The 25,188-nt window shown below is 37.6% G+C and overlaps 1 protein-coding gene across 1 annotated transcript in view; it reads left to right on the top strand.

The window, feature by feature from the left end:
- prrt4b (proline rich transmembrane protein 4b) overlaps window positions 1-25,188 on the top strand; it is a 34,838-nt gene that overhangs the window by 723 nt on the left and 8,927 nt on the right. Inside the window, exons 2-4 of the mRNA XM_081363798.1 lie at window positions 10,654-10,932; window positions 15,644-16,775; window positions 22,443-22,556. Of these exons, the coding sequence (XP_081219924.1) occupies window positions 15,740-16,775; window positions 22,443-22,556 (1,150 nt within the window). The 5' untranslated portion in view covers window positions 10,654-10,932; window positions 15,644-15,739. The remainder of the gene's footprint in view (window positions 1-10,653; window positions 10,933-15,643; window positions 16,776-22,442; window positions 22,557-25,188) is intronic.

Raw genomic sequence — 25,188 nt, 5'->3', positions numbered from 1 at the left:
AAACCAAGAGACTTTGCTATTGTTCTTGATGCAATTCCAAAGAGTGTGGTGTTACTTTTAAAGAACTAGTTCAGTGGAAATCAACATGGATAATCTTTCTGGAAATATTTGCATCAATAATGTTGATATTTAAAAAAAAAATCAATGTAGCAATAAGGTTATAAGAAATTATGTGTATTTTCCTGCAGCATGATTGTTTTCTCTTCTTTATTTGATAATATCTCTTGCATGGGACAAAGCATGGAAACTAAGTTTTATATCAATAACAAAATTAAGGAACTTTAAACATCTTCATAGAATTTATCCTGTTACGCACGTTTTGGAAAGATTTAAACTCAATATTTCATATAAATTTTGTGGACAAGAAAAGTATTTTGCATCTGTTTTTTTAATAGTTATTATCTACACAGTATTATTTTGGAAAGTTTTATAAATCGATATGAATAGAAAACTGGAGTGTAATAGATATACATTTGATGTGCTTTTTTATTTTCTGAATGATAATTTGGAATGTAAAGAACATGTTATACAGTTATTTTATCAAGAAAATATCATAAGAGAAATGGGCTTTTTGCAAACCACATTTTATAAATGACTTTAATAAATGAAATATTGAAATAAATGTATTTATTTTTTTCCTGGCAGCTAATGTTAATAATGTGATAATGTGATTATGTACAGTAAAACCTTGTTCTTGTGGCATTGAATAAAAAATAAAAAAAATAGTACTAATAACAAAAAGCTTTCATTATAGGACTCTTAAACCAAAATTGGATAAAGTGTAGTAACACTTACCAGCAGCAGTCTATGCTGCAGAGTTGTCCACTCGCTCACTGGCAGGTTTGTAGTGTGCACTTTGATCAGGTCCAGGTATAGCCTACACACTTTACACATGTGATTTAATTTTCATGAATGTCGCTGCTTCCAGTCATCTTCAGTACACTTTTCTCTTAGTTGTGTGATATTTAAGCGGAAACATGTAATAGTCGTAGGTCTTGTTTTAAACTAACAATTTCGCTATAAACAAACACTAAACTGCAAAAGTCACATATTTATCGCCACTCGACGAAATTTAAATGTAGGCTTAGTAACATTTCAATGACTGTAAAATACTAGGCTATATTTGATGTAGGACGTCGATGACACGACCGACGGTTATTTTTCAAATAAACTGACAAGCACGTGCATGTTCTAAAACTCCTTGGCGCGCGCACAAGTAAACTGCAAATAGCCTACTATGCTTTATACAAAAATGAATAAAATAAAAACATTTAATAAGATCACAAACAATAAAACGTAGTTTTGAGAGCTTCACAATAAAAACAAAACATTTACAGTAGTTTAAAATACATGTCTCTTTATTGTCTATATGAAAAAAATTGGCAACAAATAAAAAACATCATCGCACGCTTTCTTTTAACAGCTTTTTATTGTTAGAAATCAACTTGAAGCAGTCATTTAAACTTTAAGCCGTAGCTTCTATTCTATTCCACAAGGTGGCAGCAAAAGCTAAAAAAATTCAATAGCTGGATGTCCATTCTTCAAAGCTTTGTCCCACTTATATCATAGGAGTTCCACGATTTGATTGTGTGCTGTGGTATATTGTTTCTAATCTAGCTAAAAATTTGACACATTGAAACAATTTGAATGCCAGTATGTCCTCCCATAGTCTGTGTATAAGTGTCGCTCTTAAAAAATAACCATTTAAAAAAACAGTGTTGGAGATAAAAATATCATTGAGAACTGTAAAAAGCTACACTGGGCAACTAGGGTGAACACACTGTGTCCTGTAGACCCTTCCCCTGTATTGTTTCTCAGTAGGCGAGTATTGTTCAGAGTTGGGGCCAGCGAGACAGGGTAGGGTTGAACTTCCTCTGTGCAAGGTTCACAGTTTCTTTTTTTGTTTCTTCCCCCCTCTCTGCTCACCCATGAAGCTTTGACTCTATTTTCGCATTGTACCATTACAAGTTCATTGTAATTTCACTGTGTTTTGCCCCCTGGGTAGACAGGACTTGATGCATTAAACATGTGCACATTGATCCGTTATAATCTGCCTTCATGTCAGCAACCACTGCTGATCCAAACCCAATACGTTACTCTCCTGCGGCCCTCTTTTTCTCAGTGTGTTCAACACGCTCAATGAACTCTTGAGGCCCGTTAACACCAATAACGATAGCTATATTAGCATTCACACCATCATGCAGGAATAATCTGTTTATTGTAAACAGCTGCAGTCATGTTGCCTGCCACTTAAAATGCAGGATGGATTCTGATGGGTGTTTTTATTATTCATTAGCTGGGAAAAAAAAGTTCTAAAAGCGATTCTGACAATATCGTTCTTCTGTGTCATTATCGTTATAGTTGTGGTGTAGATTACACTTTATTTTGATGGTCGCTTCTTTTGAACATTCTGTGGACTATAAGTAACTTTGCAACTCCATGTCAACTAACTGTCATTAGAGTATTAGTAGACTCTCTGCTCAATATCTGCTAATTCTTTATTTTGATGCTCCCCAACAGACATTTTACTGACTATAAGTAACTTTGCAACTACATGTTTCTGGTTATTCTAACCCTACCAGTCTACTAATACTCTACTAACACTCTAATGAGAGTTAGTTGACATGTAAGTGCAACGTCAAAATAAGGGACCATCAAAATAAAGTGAAACCACAATTTTTAAAACTTTGTTATTGATGTGAATGGGCCTTTATTGGCAAATTACTTCAAATACAGTTGGAGATTTATTGTTCCCCAGTGTGTGTGTGTGAGTTATGTATAGGTCACTGCAACCTTTTTGCATCTTGTTGGAACTGCATATAATGCAACATCCACCCAGTCGTACAGGCATTGCAAAAATAAGCGTATAGGCCGTATATCATATCATTTGAAATGGGCAACTTTTAAAACCGATTCAAACACATATGCCCACAGAGCCATTAATCATTCATGCATGCATACAGTTGCTAAAACACCCACACACACGCTAGCGAACACCTCCTTCAAATAGGCCCATGTGCGCATGGACTTACTAATGGGTTGCTAAAAATTTCTCCCTGCTGCTAGCTGATATCCCACTAGTTTACCATTTGCATGAGTCACCTAAATGAATATGAAAATATGAAGCATACACGCACACAGTCCTGCATTAGATTCTCGCTTTGAACTGGCATGTTTGTGTGTTTGTGAGCATCTGCTTTTTAAGTCCCATAGGAAATCTCCATTTATCTGCTCTGATAAATGAATGTTCTCTGCATATATAGCCAGGTGCTGTTTTAATTCACTTGGTTGCTTACAGAAATACTGACATACATTATTACTGTTCCATAACCTAGTAAGCTGCATACATATTAGGCAGCATCCTAACTGTCTCGGATACTCAAAAGTGACTGATTTGACGTGTTCTATTTAGTTAGTAACTTTGCGACTCTGTATGGAAAACTCAATATTGGATTTACAGGAATCATGAAATCTAGAGATATATCTGGCTGTGTGTGCGATCAATTCAGATCCACATCCATCTGTTAGCTGGACAGCCTAGGAAGGAAAACTGCACATTAAAGGCAAGTTGTGTCTTTTAGCTTTAATGCAGCCTGTTAGGATTCATTGTTCCCTGGAGACAAAGGTACTTATCTCAATCAGAGGCAGCCTTTGTGCGCTCCTCCGGATGCTGGGGGGTGGGTGAACATAAAGCACACAGGGTCAGGAGGAGGAACCCTGTCCACCTCATATAGTCTAGTCAGAGTGCAGCTCAGGCAGTCAGACAGAACAATATGAAGTCAGAGCATAGGGGATCCTTATGTAACATCCTTGTATCATTTTGTGATGCTCAGTGTAATCCGTCCATTACAATTGTTACCAAATATTTAAAGACCCTCTGTAGTTGATAATTTTATCTCTTAAAACTCATCTTTGATCACCAAAATTACATATTTAAATGTTTTTTTCTGGTGAAATTTTTTTTTATTCATACCTTAAAATAGCTTGAATTTAACTCTACACCCTTGCTTCATTTAATATATGCGGATGATCCCCGCCTCCACTCACTCATACAGGCTCGTCTACAAGTCAATGTTTCTGAATGGTAATGCGTTTTATGTATGCACTGTTAGACTTTTCTGTAATTTCTACAGTTATTTACTTTAAATCCCCCAGTATTATACTGCTATTTCTCTTTACAGTAAATAACTGTGATTCCCATTGCATCATGGGAATTTTCTGTGACGTCTAACACCACATACAGAGACTTACTGTATTTTTTAAATTTGCTGTATACTACTGTATTTGACGTAACAGCCTCTCTGGCTGGCAACATTCCATCGTGCTTTTTATTTCCTAATTTTTGCCTTACCTCGTGTCTACAACGCTTTAATAGCCGGAGGCTGTCTATATTGGACACATTGAAGCGACTGGACCTTTAAATGCAAACCTGTTTGTCCCTTGTCAGAAATAGCGCGAGCGCTTGGACTCGTATCGGACTACGTCAGAAATATAACGGCCGCGGCGCATCTGTCTGGGATTTGTCGTGTCGCGTCAGAGCATCCAGTGTAGGTAATGGGGTCTGTGTTTTGTTGGATCGCGACGTTCGTGTCTGGCCCGGGGAAGAGACGGAATTCACTTCACCGAGAGAGAGATCAGCAAGCAAGGTAAAAAAAAAAAAAAAAAAAAAAAAAAAAAACCTTCTGTGTGTGTTGACAGGATTGCGCCCAGTTTAACCTATGATATAACGTTAACGTTAGCCTAACGTTACTCGTCGTCAACATGGCGGTAACGAACTTTACCATGGTAAACTGAGCTAACGTTCAATTTTACACACTTTGTTAGATTGAATTGTGAATATGCCAACGAGCAACGCGTTTACATAAACAATAAATGTGAATAAACTAATGTGAAATTCTGTTTATAGCCTAATGTTGGCCTACTGATGAGAACCTTTATAGTTTTAGCATTATTTTTCAAACTATACCATATTATAGTTTTTTTTAATGGAATTTAATATTTACTTCCATTTTTGTGTTTAAAGGCAACTGCAACAAAGCGCCAATTCGCGCCAGACTTCTAGCAAGATTCCAGAGGTAAGTTAGGCCAGCCCAGATTTGTGATATATTTTGAGATAAGTTTGCTGAAATGATAGCATACGCTATGTGAAAATTGCTTTGAGCCACTGGTGCAGACTAGGTAGCTTACAATATCTTATAAAATCTCTATAAACTTTATATCAAATAAATGACCTTTGCATTATGTCTAATTTTATTACACAGCAAATGAACCAATCAGAAGATGGACCATTGTCTTTGTTCAGTCTCACCAGATGTATCCAGGTAAACACTGCAGTAAAACTCTCACTAATTCATTCATACCAAATCTAGCATTCTAAACAACTTAAGTTTATATTTTTGCATTATTTTGATATTTTATTAGCCAGAAGACTCTACCATTGCAGTCCCACCTGACTAGGAAGGTCCTAATATCAGCGCACAGGTGGGTTAACTACTGTAGGAAGGAGAACGATCATCACACAGAGATTTCTTGCATGTATCTTACTGTGTATTTGTCTCAAACAGGTACTCCTTCACTGCAGACAAGCTGAAATGGGCTAAAATCATCGATTTCAGTCGTTTTTTCTATGGATCTCAGCATTTTTGGACAGAATTTAGGATTTGTAAGTATTAAAATTTAATCTGTCATAATTTAATTTAGTTCTTTTGTATGCTATTTATTGACAAAAGCTGTTTACAAATATATATTCTTAAGTTTTTGTGAAAATAATAAATACAAATTAAAAAAGGAGGTTAAAAATAATGTGACACTAATATTCTCTCTCTCTCTCTCTCTCTCTCTCATATAGTTTTGGAACCGGGATCTCCTCTGAAGGACTGAGTACATTTGTGTTTGTGGGCACGCATGCTGACCAGGGAACATTCTGATGTTGTCAATCAAGCTCTGAACAGGAACCAATCTTTGGAGAAGTTCATTTATTCACAAAGGTGGACAAAAACATTGTGTTGGCTTTTTAAAGATTATTTTGATGATGATTTTTACTCCTATGCTGTAGAAAAGATGGAGTAGACAGTCAGACATTGATAATAATAAGAAATGTTTCTTGAGCATCAAAGAGACTTCTTTCAAAAACATTAAGACACTTAAATACTTCTTTTGGCCACCAGTGTACATGAATCCAACACATTTTTGGAAATAAGTGAAATTATTTTTAAGGTGGGGTTATGTGTCTTGTATTGTGAAAAGAACTGTGTTTTGTCCTGTTTTGGACATTTCCTTTTTGAATGCTTAAAAATGTATTTATATTCTGCAGTTTTATGAATGTAATGGTTGATATTTCATTATAATACTTGTATAAGCTAAACAACCAATGACTCTACATTCATTTAGTCAAATGCTAATGTTTTGTTTATGGTTTTATGTATGTTTTCAAAAATGTTTGCAGTGAAGGACAGCACATAATGTGTTAATTTAACATGTTTACACATCTTTGTGCTAACCTCTCTGACATATTTACTTTGTTAAAATCATTAACACAATGAATGAGTTAAAATTAACACAAAAAAATGTTGTCTCTAAACTCACCCATTAATGTGTACAAATTTCACACATCATTTCCAGCATTGGCATGTTTATTTTGTGATATATCCGAAATGTTTTAAATAAAAAAAATGGTATTTTGTGATAACTTTGTCTAATTGGTTTGTATGAAAGTAGTACTTATGTAGGATAAAAATAAAATTAATCATATATCAAAATTATCAAATCTAATTTATATTTAGTACAAATAAAAATAATTACAGTAGTGTACTGATTAGCTTTGTTTTTACAGTAATGCACTGTACTGATTAGCTTCGTTTTTACAGTAATGCACTGTATTTACACAAAACTGAAATACGGTTTGGTACTGTAACTCTTAATTACAGTAACTTACTGGCAACAGTGTTGCCAGTAAGTTACTGTAAAAAACCCTTGAAAAGTCTAACAGTGTGGCTCTCTACATCGTCGGACACAAAACGGTAATTAATATGATTAGCCTTTCGCTTGACTACGTTATCAAAAAGCTAATAATGTGTTGCTAATGTTACACAAACCATGTTCCCGTTTGCCATCTCAGAGTCAGACAGCTGCCTTCTAAAAAATCAGTATCCTTTGAAATGCTTTTGAACGTCAGTAAAGAAAGGCATATAGTTTATCATAACATCGTAATATACATTATATACAGTACATAATTCACCTGTTGTATTGCTAAAAGAACCCTATTTTTTTATATCAACCGAAAAATATACCAGGATAACCTGCATTCTCTTGATACTCCCCTGCTTCAGAGAATGGTTAATGATATGCTAAAGCCCGCCGGCACGTTGACGTGATTGGTTACAAGGTAGCTTATGACCTAAGAAACACCGGCGATTTCAAACCGTGTTTTTGAGACTGTCTTTGGTTCACTGCAGTTTTAAGGAGAAAATACTCAGCAATGGTGTTTACTTATTAATTTGCACATGGTTTGTCTAAAGCATATTAAAAACACCGCATAGACATATACACATTAAAAGCTTGATTTTCACCACAGGGGGACTTTAAAGGCCCCCTGAAATCCAAATTTTAGTTTTTTTAGCTTTTAGTATGAATATGTTAGCCTTAAGGTTATGAATAAGCTGGTGTGTTCCAAAACAATGACACAATTCACATTTAGAAGATATAAGCATTTAAAACTCACAGTCTCTCACTTCCGCTAAAATGGATCACGGATTTCTATGACATCACCGTGGACTTCAGCTTCTCATCACATCTTCTGTCCAATCAAATGCTCTCTAGAATCTAAAGCGTCCCGCCCCCTATGCTATAAATACCACCTGGTTGACAAGTCACGGAGCAAAATAAATTGGAGATGTGTGTTCGGTTGCTCAAGCGCTCGAGTTTTATTCTGCTTTCCAACTGTATGTTGGTTAAAGGGGTCATATAATGGTACATGCACTTTTACAAGTTGATTGTACTGAAATGTGTCTTGGCAGTGCCTGTACACAACCATTATATATTGATAATCCATCCAGTGTTTTTTTTTTTTTTTATCTCCTTATATGTTTTCCCGTCTCAAATCGAGCCGTCTGACCGTGTGATGTCACATGGTCGGACGCCCCTCCCACGATTGTTAATTGACAGCAGCGTTTCAACACAGACCCGCCCTGAGCGAGCTGTCATCATCATAGTCCGCCATTGTTGATACGCTGGAGCAGAATGGCGTCTAAGCGATTGTGGTTTTCTGTTCTTGGGTGTAATAACGAACACAGCAGTCATTTTGATGTTCCTAAATCCGAACTGCTGAAGACGCAGTGGCTGAGTTTTGTTTTCGAAGGGAATATTACCCACGATCAACGTCAATGCTTTCATATTTGCGCGAATCATTTCTCACCAGACTGCTTTATAAACGAGGGTCAGTATAAAGCTAAAGTAAAAAGTTTTTCATGACCATTAGCTCTAACATCAATCTGTCAATGAACTAACGTATACATCAGTAAACATATAGCGTTCGTATTTCACTACTCGACCCTGCCAGTACATACAAAGATAGATCAAAGTTACATTATGTTAACCAACCATTCAGAAACGTCCTGTTCGAGCCTTAATTGTCGAACTTCTTCGGGGCCGTCATCTTGTTCCGAGTCCGACTCCGGTTCAAATTGAGACAGTTGCACAGATGTGTCCTTAGAGACTCCCACTGCCATTCTTTCTCCAAAATATACCCTCAACTGTTGTCAAGGCAACACTCCATGTGTTTTGTGTCAAAACAAAACGCCCCACAGAACAGGGGGCGGGGTGAGCAAAGCTCATTATCATTTAAAGACACATGCACTTAAATGGCGTGCTGAAAACAGAGCTGTTTTTGACCAGATAAAATGAGTGTTTTCTTACAATACTAATGAGAATTTTTAATTAAAGTATATTACAAACTTTTCATTTAGACCATAAAGAATCATATTAACTTGTGCAAAAATGGCATTATATGACCCCTTTAAGATTGAAATTGCTAGAATTCATTCACACCTCTAATATTGAATCCAGCGTATCAGCAGCGCTCAGATTCGCTTCCATGGTGCTGTCAAGTACGACTTGCAGTCTGTGAGGTAAACTAAACGCTATCGGCTATTTGAAAAGACAGTCAACGCATCATACAAAGCTGCGCTTTCCAAGGCACTTCATACTTGCCTTTTGCAACAATGTTTTTGCCCACAGTCAGAATGTTATGTCATCATTTTGTAAATTATTTACTAAAAACTTACACTAATCCCAAAACCCTCAATCTGAAATACACACTTCCAGGTCATTTCAAACCTTTTTGACTTTCTTTCTTCTGTAAAACACAGAAGAAGATATTTTGAATAATGTTGTGGTCCAAACAACACTAGACCCCACTGACTTTCATTTTTTGGACAAAAAACAGAGACATTTTTCAGAATCTTCTCCAGAAGATATAAAGCCATACAAGTTTGGAACGACAGAAATGTACCTTAACTACTGTATATAGTCAAGCTCATATATATATCCTTAATCCCACAATTTGACAATCATCAAAACAGCTAGATAACCTAAATGTTCCCCAAACCTCTGTGAATTTAAGAAAAAAATATGTATGGATGCACTTTTTTGAGCTTCAAACTGATGGTTACAATGCACTGCCATTTATAAAGCTCAGAATCATCAGGGTGTGTATTAATATAACTCAGATTGTATTCGTCTGAAAGAAGAAAGTCATATACACCTAGGATGGCTTGAGGGTGAGTAAATCATGGGCTAATTTTCATTTTAAAGGGAACTACTCCTTTAACCTTATTAAAACATCCTGTCCTCAAAAACATTACCTTTGGTGCCTGATCTCGTGAGATGTACTGATCTGGAGCAAAAGTGAAATGGTAAAAATAGGTGTGTGTGTGTGTGTGTGTGTGTGTGTGTGTGTGTGTGTGTGTGTGTGTGTGTGTGTGTGTGTGTGTGTGTGTGTGTGTGTGTGTGTGTGTGTGGTCAAACTGGCACTGAGACTTACTGGCTCCATCCAATTTGACAAAGTTGGGCTTTCCATCAGGAAATTATGTTTCCCTGGGATGGGACAATTCTGATTGTTTCTAAATTTGGAGAATTCCTTGGGATCAGAGAGGCAATCATATCCCAGGAGAAACTTTGTGAATGGATTATTATTGGCTATCTTTGACTGGGATCAGAGATAAGACATTCTATTGACAAGAAGCCGAAGTGTGGCAAAAGTCAACTCAGAAGGGTGGCATGTTAATGTGGGCTAAAGTGTGCTGCAATGTTTTGTCATGATCGTCAGAGAGAGTTTCTACAAATTCAGTTTTTTGACATGTTTTAGGTTTAAAGTTCAGTTAATAATTCATTAAAAATATGTATAAAATTGTATAATTAAATATAAATATATTAATACATTTTAAATTAAATGTAAATAAAATGTATGTTAAAATATTATAAAATATTAAAATATTTCTAATTCTTGTGTACATTCTGCTTTTTAATTCTTGTATGTATCTTGTATAATTGTTGTGCATACTTGAATGCTACATATTTGTATGTATGTGCTATGGCGCATGTGCGTTTATGTATTCACGGTGTGTTTTTGAGCATGTGTGTTTTTCTTCTGTGCAGGATGCTTAATTCCTTGACGGTTGCCTGCTGTACAGTGCTTGCTCTCTACTCTTTAACAATCTGCTCAGCGAGGTGTGACCAGATATTGTGCATCTGAATCCTACACTAGACTACTGATGCAGCGAGAGAGGGGAGGAGAGAGAAAGAGGGAGGGAGAGTGTGTGACCAAAAACGATTTCTCTCCCACACGCACAGAGAGACAGATCTCTCTCTCTCCTGCAGTGGAGTGCTGGTGGCTGTTCTGGATTCTCTGTTTTCCTCTTCTCCTCAGGGAGAAAGGTAAGTTTCTCCTTCTGTCCTTCATCTTTCAATAAATATTTCATTATAGAAGCTACAGCCTCACTGCAGTTGGCTGTAAATCCTGATTTAGGTGTATAAAATGTGACAACATCAGCCAGAAATGTGTGTGTCAGGTCCATAAACATCTGTATTTGCTCTATAACCACAGCTCATGCTCTTGATCATGCTAAACGGATGGTTGTGTAGCATCTCAGACCTCTTCACACATTCACATATGTGCTGTGTGGGAAGAGCTCTGCGTTTCAGACGCATTCTGCTCCTCTGGTAACCATGGCGAAGGCAGCCAGCATAGCAGCCTGTGCGTTTTAAGATAATCAGGTGATCCGGATGCTTTAAGAAAAAAAGCCCACGAAAACATTAACGTGACAGGTCATTCATCATGTTTTCGCTGCCAAGTGTAATTGACTCCTGATGAGCAGCATTATGTGTGTGCCAAGACAGAAAGCAGTGAAAAACATTTGCAACATTTGGAAATTACAGTGAAATTGCCAAGGAGTTAACTGTCACAAATGTCAACAGGTTGTTCGGACCACATTGATATGCGCGTATAAAAACATCTTAAATAATTTAAATGATAGACAAATTTAACTATGTATTTTGAGTGTGTATAGTGATATTGTGAGCAGGGGATAAAATAAAAACAACCAGCAGTGATGGTGGATGGCTGGGAGCAAAAAACTATAATCAGGACTTATAATTCATCAATATACATGCACATGTAGACTAAACATAAATGGATTGATCCATTCAGGCTTGAAACTTGATAACACTCCGTTAATGAACACTGTGGTGACTGACAACTATAAGGACGCAGAGAGCCGTTGATGTGGAAAATGATTGTGTACATGGAGTCAACAGTATCGAGCCCAGTGTTTCGCAGTGTGAGGGAATGGAAGGAGAAACATTATGTAAAATAACAGCACATTCAATGCCCGAAACCAGTTTATTGAGGTGATTTAGGGGGGCTCTTCCGATCATTTGATCCTTTTATGGATTTAGTTTTAATTCAATTTTATGAATTAAGCAGCTCGTACATAACATACTTTCTCACTAGAAAAAATGAAATAACGCATTAAACAAAGTATTATGCAATAATGGAAGACATTTCTCCTTATATAGAACCTTTTTGATTGGAAGAGTTCTTTAAAATTGAGTCAAGAACCCTAAGGTTCTACGTGGAACCCCACTGAACCTTTTTTTCTAAGAGTTAAGCTATTTTACTACTAAAATACTTTGTAGTCTGGTAAACCAGCCTTAAACATCCTTAGACTTTGTAGTTTGGGACTAGATCATGATGCACCAGACCATGGCTGCTCTGGTTCATGGTTGGGTTAATTTGAGGTTAAGGTTATAGGCTAATGGCTTTTGGTGTCTCTAAAAATCTTTAGACTGTGTTTAAAGGAAAACCCCTTTATGGGCATCTGTGTGTGTGTGTGTGTGTGTGTGTGTGTGTGTGTGTGTGTGTGTGTGTGTGTGTGTGTGTGTGTGTGTGTGTGTGTTTTTTTTTATGGCTGCAGGTCATAAATATCCCCTCCCCCACAATGTCTATAAGATAAGAACCAGAGAGGCTTGGTGAATAAATCTTTTGGTTTCATGAAGGCGTGAGCCAATGATTCCCAGAGCCGTCATGCACGTCTAGAGGCCTGTTAAAATAATTGATACCATGACTAGTCGATCTGTCACCACTTAAGAAGGTCCTCAGCGCTAGACCTCCTTTAGCGCTAGACCACACGTATATTGAGAGAAGGACACTTCTAACCTTCTCTCAGTCCCCTGATAGTTTAATTAAGATCCTCTTCTGATTAACAGTATCACCATTTTGTCTCTCATTGGTTAAGTTATGATAGATGGTGATGCACAACGTTATTTTGATCAGTGGTTCTCAACTGGTGAATTTAGGTCCATTCTGACAGGGTTGCAGAAATCTGGGAGAAATAATGCTGAAAACGCAATATAAAATGCACCTAACCATGTAATTGTATATAGGTATGATCAAAAAATATATATTTTTGAAAGGTAGAAAATTCTTCCCATATCAAAAGGTGTGCATCCATTTGCAATCTACTGTATTGTGGCTCTAATAAAATGTATATTTGGAAAAGAAATTAAGTTAATGCCAACACAAACAGGCTGCCAAGATTTTGAATACTGCTAAAGAAATTTAATAAGCACTTTTGGTCTTATGTTAGGCCACTACTTCCATTGCAAAACCTTGAAACAAAACCATTTGATAACCACTGAGTAAAAATTGAAATGGTGATAGTTTGGATGATAATTGTAATATGTTTTATGATGATTATGAGTATAAGAATCAATTGTGGGTTAGAGACACTATGGTGAAAATATATCCCCTAAAATAAAATAACTCAACAAGGGAAAGATTTTAGACGAGGACTAAATGTGTAATGTTAAATCAGGAGTAGCTCTTGAGCACTCGCTTTTTCCCTTTTTCTGCTTGAGTGATTACATCCTGCTCTGGCAAGCCCTTTCTTTGCCACGCACTGTGGAACAAAATGACAATGAAAGAGGGAAAGGAGAGTGAGAGAAATGGATAGAGACAGGAAAAGAACAAAAGAGAGAGGGGCCTAATAGTAAAGCGTCATGCTATACAGTCATTTAGGTGTTCTGTTTGGCACAGACTCTGACACATGCACACAGCAGCGTCTGTGGTGCTGTTTAACAAGCTCCTGTGGGGTATGACTTACTGAGGCATTTAGCACAGTGGCGAAACTGTTCTTCTGAAATTAAACGTTTCAGAAGGTGTGAAAGACAAAGGCGAGGGCAGAGAAAGCTATAGCGTCTGATACATTTTTTGATAGTAATACAGCTTTGAATGGTTAAAATCACAGGGCCCCCCTAATGTCGGGGCCCCTAGAATCATCACCACCTTTCACCTTGCTAGCGACAGACCCGAAGACAGGACTTCTTCGCTAAAAGCAGGTGGTGTGTGGTAATGAGTAAACAGTCTGACTAGTGATGACAATAATGACTATGAATCAGCCAGGCTTCAACAGCGCCCCCTGTGGAGTGTTACGTTAGTAAAAAAAAAAAGAAAAAAAAAAGCATAAACTGTATGCCATATACTGAAATAGTGTCAGTAAAAAATGCTGTGTACATGTACAACCAGAATATATTATACTGGGTACTGTGCAATGTGTTGACCTTCCATTTCCATAGTGAAGCAATGTCAACTGACATTTTCAGCATGTATTTTTTTCCAAAGAAATGAATGCATATGTTCAGCAAAGATGCATTAAATTGATCATAAGTGACTGTAAAACTTGTACATTGTTACAAAAAAATAAGCACTGTTCTTCTGAACTTTCAATTGAAGATTCCTGAAAAAAAAAAAGCATCCCAGTTCCCACAAAAACATTAGGCAGCGCAATTATGTTTGACTGTGATAATAAAAAAAAAATTCTTGGGCAGCAGAGCAGCATATTAGAATGATTTCTGAAGGATCATGTGACATTGAAGACTGTGGCTGACAATTCAGCTTTGCCATTACATTTTACATTACAAAAGGAATTTTAATTATAATAATATTACTGTATTATTGTATTGCTGTTTTATTGTATATTTTTTTTCAAAATATCTGCTGTGGTGAGCATATGACATTACCAAAAGTTTCAAAAGTTTGGGGTGGGTAATATTTTTTTTATGTAATTGTATAACAAAATACAACACCCTTTACAGGCTTATTAATCTCTTAATCTTTACAATGTAAATTTGCTGTTATTTCTTTTTTATTTAATTTTATTTATTTTTTTGCAGCTATTAAACTTATATGAAAGGGTCGATTAGATGCATACCGACTCTTAATTGTTCAGTTACCCAGGAACTAATAATCCATAAACTATCACACAGGTCAATGTGCATCTTTAGATCGTGGCAGATTTTTGCGCTTTCTGAAAGACAAATCTGCAATCCATCAATCTCTTTTAAACCCATTAGCCCAGAGCCAGTTAGCTGGTTTAATCTAGTATTAGCAAGCAAACCTCATTAAGATGAGAAGGGGTTCTGTCTTTAAAAAAGAATCTGAGGGAGGCTATTTCTGCGATACACAGGGCATTGAGAGATAGATAAGACACAATTGGGTTACAGAAAGAAAGGAAATGAAAGGGAATTTCAAAATACTTATCCTGCTATTTACTGACCAAAACAACCGATGTTATTCCCAGTGGGAGAGTAGAGAGTTTTATTGCATTCTCGAGAACAAATCAATTGCGTGAGGGGGAGAGAAAGTGAGCGTGTGAGAGAGCGAGAAAGAGGAACGCGGGGGCTGCAAAGAAAGAAAGAAAGTCCAAATCTCACTCCGAGAGAAATTTCATCAAATTCAACTCCTCTCACTGAGGCTACAGGCCATCAGCTTTATACTCCAAAATTAGCCCACAGCTCCACAAAGAAACCGGGCCTCTATACGTCCTACACCGCCCCCATATATACACTGCCACAAAGAGACCTCTAGTCTTCTATTAGTATTCTTAAAGTGCCCTGCCTCTATAATTGCTCTGTCAATGAAGAGTTGAGGCCACCTCTGTGACAGCAGGAAGAAGTGAGATTGGGTATGAAACTACTAAACTCAAAGGCTTAAACTTAAATGGGTTCGCGTACAGGCGCAATGGAAGAACGTCTATAGTATAACTTACTTGAAGTAAGGATATCAATGTTTTTTGTGTCTCTACTTTAGATTATTTGCTGCAGAAGCCCAGTGCATCCGGTGGGCATTCCTCGGAAAGTCAGACACCATGTGAGCAGTGGCCCAGCACGACATTAGAGGGGCAGAATGCTGCTTCTGCGTGGGACTCTTGTGGTCTTCTCTCTCATCACTTCTATCAATGGGTTATTCAGCGGGTATGGGCCAAAACCGACAACCCAAACCAAGGCAGACTCCAAAGGTTGGGACCTTTTTGGGAAATTTCCATCATTCGGTTTGGGATCATTTAATATTTTCAGTCAGGCTAAAGGGTCTGCCACGACAAAGGTGAGCCCGACACTTCCAGAAGCAACCACACAAGACTTTACTCTGAATTCGGAGGGCTTAACCAGCCCAAATTACCAGCCGACCGCAACCACAATTGAGGAACTTCAAAGCAGCACCATTCAGATAGGCACTCTGCTGCCTTTAAAATCAGAAAAACTGCCAACAAATGACTTACTCAGGAACAAACCCAGATTAGACGGGACTAAACCTCCCTCTAAGCTCGATCAAAGCTATGATCTTGACCTCTGGCCCCCCAATAATGGCCAAAGCACAGCGAAAACCCCACAAACGACATCTCCCCAGATAACTAAACCAGAATTACAAACATACACTGTATCCACTGATCAAAGTACCAGCACCACTCTGACTGCAACACTGAGAAAAATTACGGAAACCATGAACCCTTACAGTGACCAAACCATACCCACAGACACTCTGTCAACAACACCAGAACTAACGACAGCTTCATTTCAAACCACAAATTTCATTCCACAAGCAGACCCCAAGCCTGAAGTATCTACCGTACCTCTGACCACTGTCAGCACTAAACTAAACACATTGGAGACAACAAACAAGGCCTCGGATCCAGAATGGACGCCTTTCATTCCACAAGCAGACCCCAAGCCTGAAGTATCTACCGTACCTCTGACCACTGTCAGCACTAAACTAAACACATTGGAGACAACAAACAAGGCCTCGGATCCAGAATGGACGCCTTTTAAACCAACTAGCAAGGCTCTGGAGGGATTTACATGGGTAGAGCAGACCACAAGCCAAACAGAAGGGGAAAGAGTGCAAAGTTTTGGCCCAGATCCCACTCCCACCCTGCCAGCAGGAGGTAAGGCAACCCTAACTTCTCTGTTTGCTTACAACCCAAGCATATGGTCTAAGATTTTGACACAATTATCAAAAATTATGACAGAATTTAACCTCTCCTGAACAGGCATGAGTGTATTACATTTGTTCCTTTGTTTCATTGTTTTACCTCTATTTAAGGTGAAAATGTTTATTTAATGAGTTGCCAAGCCTTCATTGATTACCAGTGAAGGGTTAGCAGTGAAATCAATGAGTCTGATTAATTGATTAATAGCCCCTGAGTCCTTGAAACATGCATAAGTAGTGAGAAGAATGACTTTCATCTGATAGTAAGAGCAGGAACCACTCCATTACTGCTGATTTCTGTATATGCAGTGAGTCTGAGAGCTTTGCTTCTGCATAGGAGACATGGGTTGTGTTTGGAATAGCATACTGCTTATACAACTATGTACTGTACTATATAGGGAGTTCTATGTCGCCACATGAAAAGACTCATTAAATTTTGCATGACAGAAATGAAGGCAATTTTGTGAATACATTTTTTTAATAGATTAAGATGTAGTGCAAATCATTCTCATTACTATAATGCAAAATAAAAATTAAATCAATGTTTTCAGACAATAATTGTTACAGTTATGAAAATAACTTGCAGTAATGAGAATTTAAGGGAAAATGAAAATATTTAAAATCTAAATTGTACACAAATCTGCGTGTGTACAATAAATATGTGTGTACAGTATGCAAATGCTATGTATAAAGGAACTGTTACCTGCTACATTTACTGTATACTGTGACCAACTGCTTAAAGTTAAGACGTTTTTTACATAAAACTGGATTAACCGTCCAAATGTAAATATTTACATATTTATTTCTAAGACCTAATGTAATGAAAGCAGCAATGACAACAACGTATTGTAGCATTTCTACTGTTTGAAAGTTTGTTAACATATATTGTAATGTTGTTGCATGATGCACATACTATTACACATACTATTTAAATTTAAACTCTAGGCAGTATACAGTAAGCAATATGTTAATATTTTCATTACGAACATTTGCATCATTTAAGGTCAAGTGTTGAGTGTATATCCCACTGGAGAGATGTTTCACAAAGACTTTTGACATTTTGATCCAAAAAAATCTAGACCTGTAAGATCAAGGTGCCAGCCAGACAAATCAATATAGAGGTGATTGCACACAAGAACTCTCCAGATATCCTTATAAATAGTGTACCAGGCACCTAGCTGTGGTGTATGTGAAGTGGCTAAGCATGCTAACCAGTATTGACATGGCTCTGTTTGATATCTGCTAAAGGAGCGTGGAAGATGTGTGTGTGTGTGTGTGTGTGTGTGTGTGTGTGTACAGTGAGCATGGGATTTGCACTGGAGAAGCAGCCAGTTGGGCGGTATGCAATCAGTATTCCGATGGCAGAGTCAGCAGAGCCAGTGAATCCTCAGGGACGATGTTTTTCCGCACCGCCTGTTCATGGATGCTGAGCATGCCTCTCTCAACATTTAGTCTGCTTTTCTCAATTTACTCTATCCGTCCTCTTTCAGTAATAGGCCTCATGACGTTTACTGGGCATCTCTCTTTCTTTTCCAGCCATAAGTCTCATTTAGTCCTTCAGTCTTATGTTTTCTTTCAACCTCTCCTGGCTCCCAGAGACATGTTTTTCCATGACTTTCTGTTCTTTTCCTTTCAATCCAAACTTGTAGAATCTTTTCAGATGGTGGAGACAGGAAATGCAGAGAGGATCTGCTACTATCCACGTTTCTCTCAGAGTTATTGGCTTTCTGCAAATCTTGGGTACATGCCCGCAGTTTTGTTTGTATATCATTAGGTTAAATACTGTAGTTTCGCTGATCAATTTAGCGTTTTCTTCAATACTTGTACTTTATTTTTTATTGTCCATATTGTATTAAGCACTGGAGATTGACATTTTAATTTTTCATTTGGCATTTTTAAAATTTTAATTTTTCATTTGGCAGACATAAATGAGACCAAATTGATTCTACTGCAACATGTCAGTATTGTGGCACTTTTTAAAGTGTAATTTTAACAGTTTTAACAACTTCATCAAATAGAATTTTTACATAAACATGATCCCTCTAAACCCCCTTCGGATTTTGGGCCGAAATGGTTTATATTTCACCAAAAAAAATTGTTTTGTAGAAACCATTCTGTTATTAAAAAGTTGATATAAAAATTGCCTTATGTGCAATTTAAATATTTGTACAACTGTTTTAGACATTTGAGGGTTGATTATAAAATAAGTTTAATTAACTAATTGATTATTTATTTAATTATTTAATTATTTTTTTCGGCAAAGCGAATCCTGAATTTTAGGTTTCAGGCCAGAATTTTCATTTTTGTGTGTGTGTGTGTGTGTGTGTGTGTGTGTGTGTGTGTGTGTGTGTGTGTGTGTGTGTGTGTGTGTGTGTGAGTGTGAGTGAGAGAGAGAGAAACAGCATATTATTGACCAATGTTTCGGTCACCTTGTCTTCTGGAGGTGCATGCACCCACAAATTGCTTATCCCCCACCTCAAAAACACGCTGGAGCTGAGAGCAAGGTCAATTACCACACTGGACCTGAGAGGAGGAGGGGAGTCTGGGAAAAAGGAGAGCAGTAAAGAAAGGCGTGTTCGTGTTGAGACTTGAGGAAACAAGCTAGTAATCACAAACACTGTCTGGGTCATATGTCACCCCACAATCAAAAGAAAAAAAAATGCATTAAAGAAATGGGGAAGCCTATTTTTTATTTATATATATATATATATATATATATATATATATATATATATATATATATATATATATATATATATATATATATTGCAATTTTTTATTTTATTTTTTCTTAAGTTTTAAGATGAAACTGATCTGGAAATTTCCTTTTGTGAGATTTGACTGCTTTCCAGAGAGATAAGAAGCCTGCTAGTTTCTCTTTTTCTGTTTCTTTATTCCTTTTTCTTCTCTCCATCCTACTGCAAAAACAACTCTGTGCTGTTGTGTGGTGACCTCACCTCACCTCCTCTAAACTAACAAATCTTTGTCTCATCATTTCTTAAATGCTTATTAGTTACTCATATTCAAACATAAAAGCAATACAGATCATTCAGGTCATGGGTCGTTCAGATGGCAGTGCAAACATGTGACTGCTGTCTGGACCTGATGAATATGACATTCTTGTTCGGTCAAAAGAATCAACATTTGATTACATCACTTAATTCTGAGGTAACATGCTAGTAATCTCAAAGACTATAGAATAACAATAGACTCGTCATTCGTATTGTTTGCAACGCTCAACATGGTGGAATAAGTCCCGCCTTCTAAATAAGAGCCAATCGGCGATTGATAAAGTCGTCGTGTCACTGCAGCTGCCGTTAGAAGCTCCGGTTCCTATAGAAACAGTCAGACCCGCTCTTCCACTGCGCATGCGCATTAGCTTGATCCAGCCTGAAAAATGTCATTTTCTGTCATGATTTGAGCGTGTAGAAACAAAATGTGAGGCAGTTGTTGTCAGATTTCATTGGTAATGAAACATGAAATTTAATTGTAAGCTTTGCGAACGGTTTTGGAGAATTTGATGTTTCCCCCTTCAAAGAGATAGGACCTGCACTTGCATGCCCGAGAGGCGTGTCAAAGATGGCCGCCGAGTGAAATGACTTGTCTAAAAGGGTCTTTGGTTATGTCAGGAGCAGATCAGATCATAAACTAAACAGTTGTCAAGGTTACGGCTCACAGACTGGTTACAATGTGATCGTTGTCACGGCAACACTGCTGAAAAGCAATGTAGTACAATTTTGACTGTGTTTTGGGTAAGCTGTATGCACAGCTTGTGTCACTAAAACACTCTCAAACAATGCACTATTGCAGTATGATGATAATGCAGTATTTACATCACTGTCATTTCATAAAAGGTTAATCCTATGATTAGGCTTTCTTAAAGCGTCTAGACACTAACCGACTCATTACTGACTGTGGAGATTGTGTGTGACTTTACTGAATCTAAAAAAGGAGGAAAATTAGTGATTCCCAATCCCACCCCCCAAGGATCCTTTTTTAATGAAATTCAAACTGGCCTTTTTTCTCTTGAACGTACTGAATTGAGTTAATAATCTCCCAGACAAACACAAACTCAGTCATTCAAACGTACACATTCAGCCCTATGAGGGAGATTTATTGATGTGTGTGCAGGGGTCGAAATTACAAATTCTGATCTAATTCCATCTTTATTAATATAGACCAGGGAAGGAGTTGGAGGAGGGGTAAAAATGGAGAACGAGACAGGAAGATGAAGGTAAAGAGGGTTTCATAGATGAATAACTAGCTCTGAAAGAACATTCGTCATCATCTAATGAGAATCGGTGGTCTATAGGTGGTTCTGGCAGAGACTGACGGGGACGTTTGACGCTTCATTTGAACACAGCAGAGTCAGAATCTTTAAATCACCCATGAAGAGACAGAGGAGAGTAATTGAGTACAAGGCTGATGGATGGATGGATGGATGGATATGCACAAATGGAAAGATAGATATATATACATACATACATACATACATACATGTATTAAAAAGATATGGATGGATGGATAATGTATATATAATGAGGTAGAGGGATGGATACATATAGATGTGTGGATAGACTAGATAGACAAATCGACAAATTTTCTTTTACAGAGAATGATGGAATCAAGTGCTGACCTAGTGATGCTTGATGGTTTAGTTTGACTGAGCCCCTGCCAAGAGAGGACGAGTAGAGCAGTGCACAATCACACACGCACACATGCACTGTCCTTGTTTAGGCTCCACACTTGGTTTGGTGCAGAGCTCATTATTCATGCTAATGAGAGACAGTACTCTCAGCACTAGAATGAAGATCTGCTGTGATCAGGCCTAAAACGAGTATCCTGACAATATACAAAAAAAAAAAACAGGATCATGCAGGTTTTTTGCAGTTACTGTAACACAAGGGGTGATTATAGTCACACAAACAGTCCACTGGTCATCCTAAAGGTCATGTGTATGTCTGCATATGCAATAAAAAACTTTCTACACTAACCATAAGGTGAACACAAATCTACACACTTATTTGAGCACATTGACGCTGCGCATCCATACACTACACACACGAATGCCCAAACAGTAGCTACACATTTGGGAATGTAAACATTCAATCTCCAAGGCTATTAATAAAGAATGTGGCAAACATGGAAGCATTATGTGTGGCACTTAATGGAAAAATTTATTTCAGTAGGATCTGTGGGAATCAGTGACCAATGGCCAGATAAAAAAAAACACTCTGGCCTCAATATGCCATGTCTCTTTTCAGTCTTGGTTAGGTGTAAGTGCTTACACAGCCTCACACGGCTCTGTGTGTACGTAGCTTTTTCTCAGAAAAGTTTTCGGATTAGTTTGATAATCCTTCTTGGGCAAAAGATAAGTTTCTGATCCATAATGAAGCTCTGTCATAGTGGAGTGGGGTGCTTACATTCAAACATGAAAGTCAAGTCATTGTAATTAAACAATGAGATGCCAACTCCAATACCACTGAAGCCTAGCCTGGAATACCACAGAAATCTGCTTGACATAACTAGGTTAGGAAATGTTCTTGTTTCTCCACTCTTTCAGTCATAAAAACTTTCATTCAGCACCACATTCTCAGCCTCGTGTGCTCTGTTTTCCCAGCAGGCTTTGCATTGGAGGAAGGCGATAAGGAAGTGGGGAAGAGTGCTGATCTGACAACACAAAAGCGACACGATGAGCTGACAACATCAGCTAGCGCAACGACTCTCAGGAACAAAGGTAATTAAAACGAATGTAATGTAATCTACACCTGTGATAATTATGCTCTGATTGCATCTTGGGACATGAACCAGTTTTTAAAAGGCACAAATATATTTGGAGAGAACCTCACCCTAAGTAAATAGCACCACATTCAAGCTGCCCAACCTCATTTGTTGAAAGAATAGTTTACACAAAATTAAAAATTGTGCATTTACTCAACCTCATGTCATACCAAACCAGTATGACTGAAAAAAGTACCATAAAAGTATCTGTCAATACACCCCATGCACAAAAGTCCACTAATTTAAGCCAGTTTTCACTGATAATCGTCCCCTCTAGTGAGCTGTTAACCGTTGAGACCAGATCATTAATGGTGTGTTTACACTGCAGCGACAAACTCAGCTCAGTGTCACTCAAACTGAAAAGATTTTTAAACGCTCATGACAAACGTCACTACTTGCAATTGTAGTTTCGTCACAAGTACTGTCATCACATGTTTTTCACTTGTCATTTACATAAAGTTGAGCATTTCTGAACCTTTCAACACTTTCGGCTGCCATAGAAATGAACTGAAAACACCAACTCTGCTCTACTCACTCCACGCCAGTGTAAACGCACCGTAAGTCTCAATCAGTCTGATTTGTGAAAGAATCATTCGCACTGGATTGGTGAACTAACTAAAAGTAATTGGTGAACTGAATCTGATTCAAAAGAATTATTCTTTCATAAATCAGACATCACTACTTGTCTCATAAACTCTATAATCTCAGATTTTCCGTGAATAACTTTTGGTCTATTTCTCACACAAAACTATATCATATCATATCACAAGACTTCAAAAGACTTGGAATATAGTATACAAGTTGTATAACTTCAAAAAGGATCCAGTCCCTATCGTTGTAATTGTATAGAAAAGAACTACAGTAACAGTATATTCTGCAGAATTTCAAATGTTTGGGTTTTCCTTTGGTACAACATGAGGATGAGTAAATTTATGACAGAAATTTTCATTTTGGGTAATATTCTTTTTAAAAGTGTTGTACTGGCCATCCATTGGTTGAACATAAATAAATGTCACTAATTGAGCCCATGTAGCTCTGTCTGACTGGTTGGTCACAGATCTATATTTTGATACCTTTTTCGAGGAAAACCTAGAAATGGCTTATTTGTTTCTCCATATTATACTGAGATAATTATTTAAACATTAAAATGCATACATCAGCTGTTAGGATGTGATATATTTCCCAAACACAGTAACAAGTGAGCCTAGCATTTTGGTTCCTTTAGTGAAAGAGTAAAACCAACCTCTTCCTCCTCCTCCATGTGATTTGGAGAATGACATATGTTTGTATGATATGGCCGACTGCACTTCGTCCAACCGTCTGCTACCTGCCTGTAATTGCTTCCAGAGGGAAGAGGAACTAGTTATAGAAGCACTTTTATCTCATAGTTGGCGCCTCCTACAAACAAGCCGACCACTAAACTGCCTTAGAGAGTTGAGTTACACTTCGTGTTTCAGTAGAGCAGATCTATCAACATATGGTGTTAAGTGTGCCATTTTACGTCACCATCCATGTTGATCTTGAGGTACGTCTTAGACCCAGCTTCTCTTCGGTAGCACCTAACCTACTTTCTCCCCGCTGCATTCAATAGCCTAACCTAAATTCCATTAATAGATGGACAAAATATGCCACAACGATCCAAGAACCAGGTTGCGAGAATATGTGTGTGTTTATGGGATGTCTCATAAAGTAAACTGCACACAGAGATACGACCCACAAAACTGCAGCTGCCGTGTCTCAAAGTAAAGATGCAAAAGTTTTCCAAATCTAGCACATATTCGTCTCACTTGAAAATTGAATGTCGTGCGGGAAGGAGGTGGATCAGATGGTCTTCCTGTCTCCTTCATGTCTCCTTCACTGCCCTCTTCTTTAAGTCAGCGTATCCAGGCCTCATCAATATGAATGGGATCATCCTACCCTGCCGTCCACTCATCTATTATTAGAGAGGGCAGAAATTGAAAGTGAGGCAGGACAGATTAAATCTGAATGAGGACTTACTTGCATTGACGTGATGGCACAGCACTGTATTCCTAATTAAGCAGAGGGTGTTGTCATTATCAGATCAGAAAGTCCTAAACCTAAAAAACTTGTTGCTGGTTCCTGTTTTGACAACCTGGAAGACTCGGGTCCTGTTTACACTTGGTATTAATATCCGTCTTGGGTGATTCATTCAGCTAAGACACATCAATGTATGCTAATGAAGTGCAAAAAAGTGCATCACACAAATAGCTCTCCACATGGGAGATACTACTCGCAACTGATTTTAATAGAGTTGTTATTGGTGTTAGCATGTTGCTAAGCTAATGATCAGCCTGTCAAACACAAAGCAGGGCACCTTTCTGGAATCAGAAAAAATGCCTAGCACAAATAAATAAATATTACATTTTTAATAAACTATTTTTATTTGTACTAATAAATTGAATCCGAGATGACGTAGACAAAGCTATATCAAAACAATCACTCACAATGCATTCTGGGATTGCCTTCTCCATGAAGGATATGTGATGTGACCAAAATGAATGGAGTCTCAAACTAGTTAAGCGTGAGCATTTAGACATTTTACCAATTTGTTCATTAGTGTTATTATT

The sequence above is a fragment of the Scardinius erythrophthalmus genome (genome assembly GCF_964197995.2).
Source record: "Scardinius erythrophthalmus genome assembly, chromosome: 4".
Lineage (NCBI taxonomy): Eukaryota > Metazoa > Chordata > Actinopteri > Cypriniformes > Leuciscidae > Scardinius > Scardinius erythrophthalmus.
Note: the sequence above shows the minus strand (reverse complement) of the source record. Positions and strands in the feature narration are given on the sequence as shown.